The sequence below is a fragment of the Cajanus cajan genome, chromosome 8 (assembly GCF_000230855.2).
Source record: "Cajanus cajan strain Asha chromosome 8, NIPB_CcT2T_4, whole genome shotgun sequence".
In the NCBI taxonomy this organism is placed as follows: Eukaryota; Viridiplantae; Streptophyta; class Magnoliopsida; order Fabales; family Fabaceae; genus Cajanus; species Cajanus cajan.
In genome coordinates this window covers 10,836,840-10,848,046 of record NC_138524.1, presented here as the reverse complement: position 1 = coordinate 10,848,046, position 11,207 = coordinate 10,836,840, and the positions used below count along the sequence as shown (strand labels likewise).

General features: G+C 34.2%; 2 protein-coding genes across 2 annotated transcripts; both read left to right on the top strand.

Annotated features, from left to right (window-relative positions):
• Positions 1 to 338: 338 nt before the first annotated feature.
• Positions 339 to 4,322, top strand: LOC109788969 (uncharacterized). The gene is made up of 3 exons (XM_020347833.3): positions 339 to 829; positions 3,377 to 3,484; positions 3,824 to 4,322. The coding sequence occupies exons 1-3, from the start codon at positions 527 to 529 to the stop codon at positions 4,133 to 4,135; spliced, it is 723 nt and encodes a 240-aa protein (XP_020203422.1). The 5' UTR covers positions 339 to 526; the 3' UTR covers positions 4,136 to 4,322.
• Positions 4,323 to 6,728: 2,406 nt separating this feature from the next.
• Positions 6,729 to 10,721, top strand: LOC109788972 (GTPase LSG1-2). The gene is made up of 6 exons (XM_020347836.3): positions 6,729 to 7,068; positions 7,145 to 7,333; positions 7,521 to 7,614; positions 8,526 to 8,582; positions 8,982 to 9,061; positions 9,163 to 10,721. The coding sequence occupies exons 1-6, from the start codon at positions 6,860 to 6,862 to the stop codon at positions 10,298 to 10,300; spliced, it is 1,767 nt and encodes a 588-aa protein (XP_020203425.1). The 5' UTR covers positions 6,729 to 6,859; the 3' UTR covers positions 10,301 to 10,721.
• The last annotated feature ends 486 nt before the right edge of the window (positions 10,722 to 11,207 follow it).

The following is an 11,207-nucleotide window of genomic DNA, read 5'->3' as shown; positions in this document are numbered from 1 at the left end:
ATTCTTATAATTACATAAACATTTTTCTTTCTTATCTCTAATGTAAGAAAGAAAAATGTGAGACATTAAAAAAAAACAAAAATAATATATCTAAATATTAAAATAAAATATCTTTAATTATAAAAATTAAAATATAAAATTTATGAATTTATATAGCAAAAAGTAGTAAATTATAAAAACTTTTTCTTTTATAAATCATTTCCGACCTGTCTTAGAGCTACCCGACACCGATTAGTTGTACAAGTTGCTTTCCATGGGTCCACCCTATTCCCCTTCAACACCTCTCCTAAAATCCTACCAAAATGTACAACATCTTTTAAGTATTCAAGAAAAGGCAACGTTATTATTCGTTACCAAATTTGCCACCACCCCACAACGCTAATTACCAGCAAAGTTTGCAGCTTTACACTGCAGGATAAAAACCAGCCACACCCCATTAGATAGTAGCCAATAGATTCAAAGTTGAGAGAAAGAAAGAACCAAGCAAAGCCTGGCATCATCATCATCATCAAATCCAGACACAACAATGGCACTAAAAAGAGCATTGTGGTTGTTGATGCTGATGCTGACACTGTCTGTAGTTGCTGCTGATACCAACACCAACAGGGTGTACCAGCCTTGTGCTGATGCCAGGATTAAGAGATCTGATGGCTTCACTTTTGGCATTGCTTTCAGTTCCAGGGATTCTTTCTTCTACAACCAGTCCCTCCAGCTCTCTCCCTGTGACCGCCGTCTCTCTCTCGCTTCCTCCAACTCACAGCTTGCTCTCTTCCGCCCCAAGGTTGATGAGATCTCTCTCCTCACCATCAACACCTCCACTTTCTTCCCCGTGAGTATTCTTCTTTGGCCCTGACTCATTCAAAATCATGTTATCCACTTGTTTTTTTCTCTCTTGTGGGACTGAAATCTCATTGTGACATTGATGTTTGACTCTCTTGTGTTGACAAGTTTGGAACTTTGAGGTGACTTGTTGATTGTATTTGGAGAGGTTATATTGGTATAAAAATTTTGTACAGAAAGTGATAGAGAGATAGAAATAATGTCATTGAAAATGGTGGATGATACTCTTGTATGAACAAGGGATATCTGATATTTATATGTTGGCATCTTGTTGTCATTGTAGAATATGGGACTAAGGGTCTCTTTGGGGAAATTCTGCTGGAAGCGCATCTAGGAGGAAAAAATACGAAGAAAAATCTAATAAATTCTTTCATAAGTTAAAACTAGCTTCGGGTCTGCGACTACAGAATAATTCTTGCTTATCAGCTTTTGGATACTACATAAATCATGTCCATGAAAAAAATAAATTAGCTTAGGCCTTAGGATATAAGTTAAAAATAAGATTTTGGAGAAATTGTTAAGAAGTAGTTTATACAAATTAACTTATGAATAAACTTCTTTTAACTCATGTGAAAGTTTATTTTATTTTTCCTTCAGATTATTTTCTACTAAAACAGACCCTAATGGGACTGTGGCTTCTGTTCATTGGTTGGTAAGTGGGGTGCTTCTATATTTGATATGGTGACTTCTCGGGGTTTTGCAGTTTCGCTAGATGACGACACAGATTGTTTTCAAACGGCTAATTCATGTTTTCCCGTGATTATGATGGTGAGGGTTCAATGGATATTGTTGCGGTGTCATTTTATTTTTTTCTAATTGATTTTTGCTGGATAATATGGATTTGCGTTGGGAAATTAATGTCATTAGAAGTAGAAATAAGTAAAGCAATATGAGAGTGAGAGCTTAAGAATAAAAGTAAAGTTCTTGAGGTTGTTGAATGCCATAAATTCAGTCTTAAAGTGTTTTAAATGAGATATGAGATAATAGGAGGTTATTTATTATTATAAAACATCGAGTAGAAACTGTTATGTGCTATGAGACTACTGCACCAAACCAATCCACTAAAAACATAATAATAATAATACCCATTAGTATTATATAATGCACACTCTGTCCTGCAACCCTCTGAATTTAGGTACAATGACCAAACATGATCCTATACTCTTTACATCTAGCTAAGTGCGGAAATTATGGTTCTAAATGTCACTTTCTTTGTTTTTCCAATATACCACTAGTTTTGACTTCTCACTGAAGCGAAGTTTCTACTTTTACAACCTTCTTAAAGGTTCATCAAGCATGACAAAGGTACATGGGAGACTAATTATATTATGTTCTTTGTTTGCTAATTAAGTATCTTCCCCTCGACTCAGTGCCTCACAGGCATGCAATGATATTCAATAACTAGTTACAACCATATTGTATTGTCTTGTTGTGTTGTCCAGTTGCTATCTCCCCTTATCCTTGTGTTAGCTCCACCTTAAAGTTACACCACTCTTTATTGGTATTACCATTAAACTTGAGTGCACACATTAATTTACTCTTGAATGCTGCATTGCTGCTTCTATCTTCCTTTGCCACTATTTAATTTGATAATTACACCACTGTGACATCAAAATGTTATTACTGTAGTGTTGTTATATGCAGAATTCAGGCAAACTTGGCAATATTTCTATTTCTGTTTGACATGACAATTATATTTAACACGTGGTCAAAATGTACATCTGATACACAAAATTGAACATAAATGTCGATGTTAAGATAGTGAAGTTAGTACTAACTCTCAACTATTAGGATAGCGATTTTGCTCCAATCTTTGTTTTATGTGATCAATTTTTAGGCTTGTTCACATGCGAAAATCCATAAAAACAATAGCCACAAATTCAAATAATTAAGCAGCATAATCTGAAGGGTATAGGAGGCTGCTATTTTTGGAAGGAGCACATGCGATTTATATTTGAATTTAAAACTTGAAAGACCTATAATGCATGCTACAGCTAGTAATAAAATGGCTTTTGTTGTCCTTAAAACATTCCAATCATAAGTTCTGAAGTTCATTATGCAGATTCCCTGCTTGACTTTGTGTATTGGAGGAGGCTATGCTCAAAATATTTGTTTGTAACCACGAACCAAACTAACAATGCTTTTCTTGTTTCAAAAGATTATGGCTTAGTTTTATCCCTCACAAATTCTAAGAAGCCATGGTGCTTTTTAACACTTCTGCTTTAATAGGATGGAAATGAGAATCTCAGGTCATGGTGACTTACATTGAAATCCTTTAAATCAACTGATTCCCTATGTTATAAAAACTTGCATTGTGCTGCTTTGGAAAAGAAAGACAACATGTACGCATAACTACTTGTCAATTAGAGCAAGTTTTTTTCTTTTTCCTTTCTTATGCACATGAATTAGAGATGGAGAAACTTTAATTCCCCTGAAAGCAAAAATGAGAACCACAAGAAGCTAAAACAGAAGTTGCCTATGAATAGTGTCATCATCATAACTAATTTTCTATTTTCATTTTCATCATGATAAATAGGATTCTTATGGTGGATACATGGTGGCATTTGCGGGAAGGAAATACGCAGCACGTTCTCCCCTAGCATTTGTTGCAAACAGCACATACACCGTGACAAGTTTTACACTGGTAAGAGTTATAAGGGTCTTTTTGGATAAACTTCTCTAAAAACACCTTTAAGAGAGAAAATAAGAATACAGAAATGAAATGAGCTTCACTATAAGCTAAAATTAGTCTTTGAATATACTAATTTGTAGAAACTTTCTTCTATTAGTTTCTCCAATTTTTTTTTTTTTTTTTAACTTATGCATAAGTTAAATTTAACTTTCGGAGAAGCTCATTTTCATTTTTCTTTCTATTTTTCTCCCCTAAACTGTAGAAGTTTATCTAAACAAATTCTAAATCTTGGACTTGATGAGTTAAGTTTTCGGTTTGATATTGAAAGGGTTGGACATTCCATTTGATTAGGTGCTAGAGTTTCAAAAGGGTAGGCTACATAACTTGTACTGGAAGAGAGACGGTTGTTCATCATGCAAGGGAAAATCCAACTTTGTTTGCCTCAACAAACAAGACTGTGCAATCAGAACATCATCTTGCAAAGGCAGAGGAGGTTCAGTGGATTGTAGTCTTGGAATTCAGCTGGCATTTTCCGGCACAGACAAGCATCTCTCAGTGCTTAATTCATGGTATGAAGTGGAAAACATGAGGCAGTACTCTCTTTATGGCTTGTACTCCAATCTCAGGGACTCTCTCACCAGCCAGTATAACAAATTCTTTTAACAACAGAAAATATCTTCCTCTATATTATTTTGTTTGTTTGGGATGGTATTGTAACTTTTGTGACTATTGTTCTTTGCCTTCTCAATTACTTGCAACTTTGCACATTTTTTGCTTACCAATTTTTGTATGTTAAGAACGTGTATTGTGTACATTTAAGTAGGCTGCAAATGCCTTTATTTGTTTTTCATTAGCTTGACAAAACAGTTTACCACCATGTCTGAAATTAGGTATTGAATGTGTGTGGCTTGCGAGGACGATAAAGGTAGCGACATAATTGAAAAACAAAGGACATATAGGTCCTGCAATGGTTGAGCTTCGTGAAAAAAATTCCTGGAGAAGAAAATGAAAAATGCAATCTAAACTCAACCTAAATAACTAATTACTAATTAGTCTAATTAATTTAATTAGTTACTCACTAAAATTTTAATTTGCACACATATTTTATTTTACTTTTATCTATAAAAATTACAATGATGAACATTCAAATTTAAAATTTTGTACATGCTACCTCAAGACTTTTATTACTAGATTTATTTTAGTCTTGATTTTTTTTTATAAATTAAATAAATAAAGCATCTTTCAAATAATTTGTTTTGTTAGAATTATAGGTCCCTTAACAATTGCCAACATTAATAATATTGACAGGAAAATACTAAATTTGAAAAAAAATTACAGCTGAGAAAAGTAGAAGAAAAAAAAAAAGAATATAACAATAATAATTCAATTCAATTAATACATTAATTTTTTTTATATAAATAATACATACTTGTAGACTATCAATGTATTCCTAATAAATTCTTAATTTTTATAATTAGATGAGTTAGTTGAATATTGTCCTATAAGAAATTAAAGAGAAATGTTAATGATATTCTTTTAACATTCCAATAATCTCTTTAATTATGTCGAGAAAAAATAATCTCTCTAATATTTGTTGAAGTTTATTCATAAAAAATATGTTGGGAGATATTCAAAATAAATATGTATTTTGTCTTATTTTATTTATTTTTTATATTTTTTGGTGGTCTATCCTCTTGGTCTCCAACCTCATTCTTAGACGGGATGGATCAGAGTATTTAGTTCATTTATACTTAACGAACTAATTTAACTTGATTCATTTTTTACGGATTAATGGTATGATGAGCTTTTAATGGGTGGGTTAATCCGTTTTGTCATCCTTATTTAAAAATATTTATTTATGTAAATTCTAAATATAATTTATATATTTAAGCATAATATTTATTTGTATATATAATTTATTATACATTTTTGTTATATAATAAACATGCGATTTTAGTCCCTTAAATATTAATTACACAATTTTAGTCTCTCAAGTATTAATTAAAACTTAAAGACTAAAATCACACAATTGTAATATAAATTAATCTAGTTTTATCAAGTGGTAAGTAAAACCTGACTAAAAATTGTTTTTGGGAAGGACCAAACTTAGATATTGCCAAAACAATTCGACCTAGGGTCTAACACATAAACCATTTGTACCCAATTCCTTATATATTAACCAAAGAGAAAGTGAAGTTAAAATAATGAAAAAATAATCTTTCTATATATTAAACACAAATCTCTATCTTGTACAAAAATATTTTTTTAATTTTTTTTAACAAGAGAGTTTTTTAATTTGTTATCTAATTCAAATTTTATTTTTTATTTTCAAAACTAACAAATTCAACTACTATCATTCACACCATTATAAATAATACAAGGAGGAATATGATTAAAATCCTTTAAATCAACTTGAAATTCAGTAGCCTTAACTAAATTGTGAACAATTGAATTTGCTCGCTTGTGAACAAAATTGACTTTATAATTTTTAAACCCATTAATCACTACTCTATAACTATAAATTATGGTCCCGATTGAATTTCTCAACTTACTACCTAAACAATTAACAACCTTCTAACTTGTTTATTATTTTCGTTTTCTAGCAAACCAACACCATGTCAATAAGATCACTTACCTTTATATCCTAAAGCCTCTACGAAGCTCTGGATCATAAAAAACAGTTCCTATCGAGCCAACGAACGTTTCAAATTGAAATGTTATCACCACCACCAACCTTCCATCTCCACTCTTCTTTGACAAGTATCCTTGAATTCTAAATGTTTCTACAAACATTACTAGGCTCATGTCCTATATATATTGACTTAAAAAAAATCCATGTTAGGAAAGTACTTAGCTTTCAATAACCTACTTACAAGAAAATCAAGATCATTGATGAGCCTCCAAGCCAATTTAGTTTTTATTTATTATAGTTATTTATGAATTAAATTTTTATATTTTTAAAATAAATTATGAATAAAAATATTATGATACAATATAAATTATTTATCATAAATTTAAAATATAATTTATATGTTAAAAATATTTATTTATTTGTATATATATATATATATATTTTACTATAAATTTTAGTTATATATAATAAATATTTAGGATGTCATTATTGACAAAAAAAATAATACTAGTTATCTTTTAAATATAAAATTTCATTTTTTTAATTTTAAATTTAAATTTAAATTTTATATCCTCCTTATCAAACACACCGATATGTTGGTTCTACTGGCCAAATAATCCGGACCCGCCACGTTGACACGTTGACAGCTCTTCGTTAGTGTTACAGCAGCAAAAAATACGAATCCGAAACCCTAAAACCGAAATCAACAATGGTAGCATAGCAGACAGAAACAGAAGCAACACTGTGTAGAGGCAATGGGAAAGAAGCAGAACGAGAGCCAGAAAACAGGGCTAGGCCGTGCCCTGGTGAGGCAGCACAACCACATGATCCAACAGAGCAAGGAAAAGTCCCGCTTCTACCGCAAGAAGGTTCTCGAATCCTACACCGAAGTCTCCGACATCGACGCCATCATCGAGCAATCCAACGAGCCCCTCCCCGCCGCCTCCACCACCCTCATAAGCCTGTCAGTCTTTCTCCTCTTCCTTCCGCCAATGCTCCTCAACGTTTATCCTTTATCGTTTTTCGTTCTCTCGTTGTAGGGACTCTGCCTCCGTTCCCATCGAAGCGACGCCGGAAGAAACGAGGAAGCAGCAGAAGCGAGAGGAGGCGCTCCACGCCGCCAGCCTCCGAGTCCCCCGCCGCCCGCCGTGGACCCCCCACATGTCCGCCGACGAGCTTCATGAAAGCGAAACGCAGGCTTTTCTGGTTTGGCGTCGCAACTTAGCGAGGTTAGTTCTCTGCAATCTGATTGTTAGGGTTTAGGTTCTTCAATGAACGCGCGTTTAGGGACTAGCTTGACGATTGCCTATGTGATTTTTGTCGTGTGTAATATGTCTGACATGAATTGAGGTGTTTGTTCGAGTAAAGGATTTGTGGATGGTTTTAGTTTATGTTGTTGGTGTGGTGGTGTTTCAGGCTTGAGGAGAATAAGAAGCTTGTACTTACTCCGTTTGAGAAGAATCTTGACATTTGGAGACAGCTCTGGCGGGTTGTTGAGCGAAGTGATCTGGTAAGTTGGTTTCATCTTTGAAGTTATATGGGTTGATAAAGGTTTTGATTTTAAAAAAATAGGTTGTTGTCTTTTTAAGTTACTACAATTCTCTTATATCAGTTATTGGGACTGAAATCAGTGAAGATATGGGCGTGGTTCTCCTTTTGATGAATATGATTGCCAAGCAACTGCATCTGCTTACCCATGCCATATTTCTCAGGGTAGATTGTAGATTTGTCTTTCATGTTGTTGAAGCAAATATGCTTCTATTCTTTCACGGTCTTGTTTTTCTTACTGTGAGTTCAGGCTCACTTCCCTAGAGTCATTTACCGGAAAAAAATGCAGTATTTCGTAATGTTTAAATATAATGGAATCGCCTTTTCCATTTTAGATGGTTGTTACTAGTATGTTGATAGATACAGAAACAATTCCACAATACTGTGCTGTTTTTTGTTATTGTTTCCTGTTTCACTGTATTGATCACATTGATCAGATTATTAGCTGCCCTTTTTTAATTTGGCTTGTTATTCAAACAAAAATAAAGGAAAAAGGCCAAACAAGTTGGACCTGCATCATTAGCTGCAAACTGAAAAGTGATCCTAATCCTAAAACCAATCTCATTTTTCAACTTTGAGATGCTCTGGTAGAGAACTTGGGATCATGGATAGTTGCGTACTCTTTACTCCTCCCCAGATGTACATTCATTCTTTTCACCCTGTCAATATTTTCTGTAATTTAAAAGGCTTGTATGTTACGTAAAAATCTGGATTATTAATATTTTTTTTTATCAGTAATGGTTTTGTATGCAATCATATAGAAATATCCGCAAGGTAGTTTTTTATTTTTTATTTTTATCTAATATTTGCTGTGTTCTTTTCTTAAGTGCATGAAATCTTAAAGTTGATGATCTTCTCATGCTTTTTTACCAGCTTGTTATGGTTGTTGATTCGCGAGATCCACTGTTCTATCGATGTCCAGACCTTGAGGTGAGATGACTTTCTTTCTTCCATAACAAAATACTAACTTGACAACTCTAGAGATGGTTAGGTTTGTGGCAAAGCTAACAACTGATTGATAAGGATTTTAAATAGTGGAAGATTTGGACTGGATATTCTTTCAGGGCAGCTTTAATGCAATGAAGTTCAGAACAGTCGCAGCATCCTTTCAGAGTCCCTACTTCTATTTTTTAAAACATCGTAACTTACTTTAATCTCTGTAAAAAGTGTAACAAGCAATAGTGAGATAGATTTAACCAGACATTGTACATCTTTAATCTGTGTAGCGTACTTTGGATCTTTCGTATATATTTCATTCATTTCTTTTTAAGAATCACTATTGTGTATGCCAATCATGATCAGTTTTGCTCCAATTTTACTTTGGGACAGGCTTATGCACGAGAGGTTGATGAGCACAAACGCACATTGCTTTTGGTTAACAAGGCCGATCTTTTACCTGCTTCTATCAGGTTTGGTTGTCTGATTCCCATAAGAGGTTTATATTGTACCAAATATTGCCCTTTATTGTATCATGGCTTATTATTTTGTCCTGTCTTATATTTCCCTGCAGAGAGAAATGGGCAGAATATTTTCGTGCCAATGATATTCTCTTTATCTTCTGGTCGGCTAAAGCTGCTACTGCAGCTCTGGAAGGCAGAAAGCTTGGTTCATCATGGGTGGATGATAACATGGGGAGAACTAATAACCCAGACACAAAGATATATGGAAGAGATGAGCTTTTGTCCCGCTTGCAATCAGAGGCAGAAGAGATAGTTGACAGAAGGAGAAATTCAGGCTCCTCTGATGCAGGATCATCTAACATTAAATCTGCCGTTGAAAATACTGCTGGTAGTTCGTCATCTAATCACGTAATTGTGGGATTTGTTGGATACCCTAATGTGGGGAAAAGTTCAACCATTAATGCTCTGGTTGGTCAAAAACGGACTGGTGTCACCTCTACTCCGGGGAAAACAAAGCACTTTCAGACATTAATTATCTCTGATAAGCTCACCCTTTGTGATTGTCCCGGATTAGTGTTTCCATCCTTCTCAAGCTCAAGGTATGAGATGATTGCTTGTGGGGTGTTGCCTATTGATAGGATGACTGAACACAGGGAATCTGTCCAAGTTGTTGCTGATAGAGTGCCGAGACATGTCATCGAGGAGATTTATAAGATAAGGCTTCCTAAACCTAAGCCATATGAGTCCCAATCCCGCCCCCCTCTGGCATCTGAGCTCTTGAGAGCATATTGTGCTTCTCGTGGGTATGTTGCCTCTAGTGGACTCCCTGATGAAACAAGAGCTTCCCGTCAGATATTGAAAGATTACATTGATGGGAAGCTGCCGCACTATGAAATGCCTCCTGGAGCATCAGACGAGGAACAAGATTTGGTAGATCCCACTGGACATGACTCAGTTGACTTGGATGCATCAGATTCATCTGATATTGAAGATTCTTCAGATGTTGAGAGTGAACTTGCACCAAATCTTGAACATGTATTGGATGACCTCAATTCATTTGACATGGCTAATGGACTTGCTCCAAAAAATATTGCTGTTAAGAAGTCTAAGGCATCTCATAAGCACCATAAAAAGCCCCAGAGGAAAAAAGATCGTTCTTGGAGAGCAGGAAAAGAAGATGCTGATGGGATGCCGGTTGCAAGGTTCTTTCAGAAACCAGCTAATACAGGTCCTTTGAAGGTTGGGTAAGGTCACTTGTACAACAGCTTGTGTGTTAAACCCACATGTACATTGTTAATCTGAGGTTATCTATAAATGATGCTTGTTTGTGAGGCATTGCGGAAATAGATGACGCGACCAGTTCAACAGAAGCTCTCCCCGCAACAGGGTAGCAATGTTTGGGAAAAAGATTATTGTGTATTCACGACGTTGAGTTATGGTTCTTATTAATGAGTTGAAATTGATGTCATAGGACTGGAAAATTAGGTACTAAAATTGGTCAGAGTTGAGAGCATTTGTGTGTTTTTCTTGCTCTATTTTTGTGTAAGACGAGGCTAGGCTGAATTTTGCCCCATAAATGAGAGAGAAGCAAAGCAAAACGATTGATTGAAATTTCTTAATTGTAGATATTGACTGGAGAATTTGAGGCTAGTCTTTGACGGTTGGTAGAGAGGAAAACGTCGTCATATTTCATATATGAAATTGTTGATACTTGAGATTGCAACTGAAAGTAAAATAAAAGAGAGATAAAGAAACGCGAAACGGACAACAGCGTCATTTGAAAGTTATATAATTGTTTAAAATGTTAAATGCATTGCTGTCAATCATTGAGACGATTTAGAAGGTTTCGTGGTATACAGAACAATTGAATGCAAGATAAAGTATACAAAGCAATTTATTTATTTATTTTGTTTTATACCAATTTTTTTAAAGGAGGTAATTTAGTTTATGACTTAAATGTCTCTATTATAGGTGAGACTTTGGGGAAGGGGTATTAGTTCCTTTCATTGGATTCGACATCTGTCATTGTTTTTTCTGTTTGGAAATTTATTATTTTTTGTGCTTTTTTTTAAATTTAAAATAGGTTTGGATGTTTTTTTTCTTAAATACTTAATAGAAAATAATTTATTTATTTTTAAAATTAAAATTAGCTTCT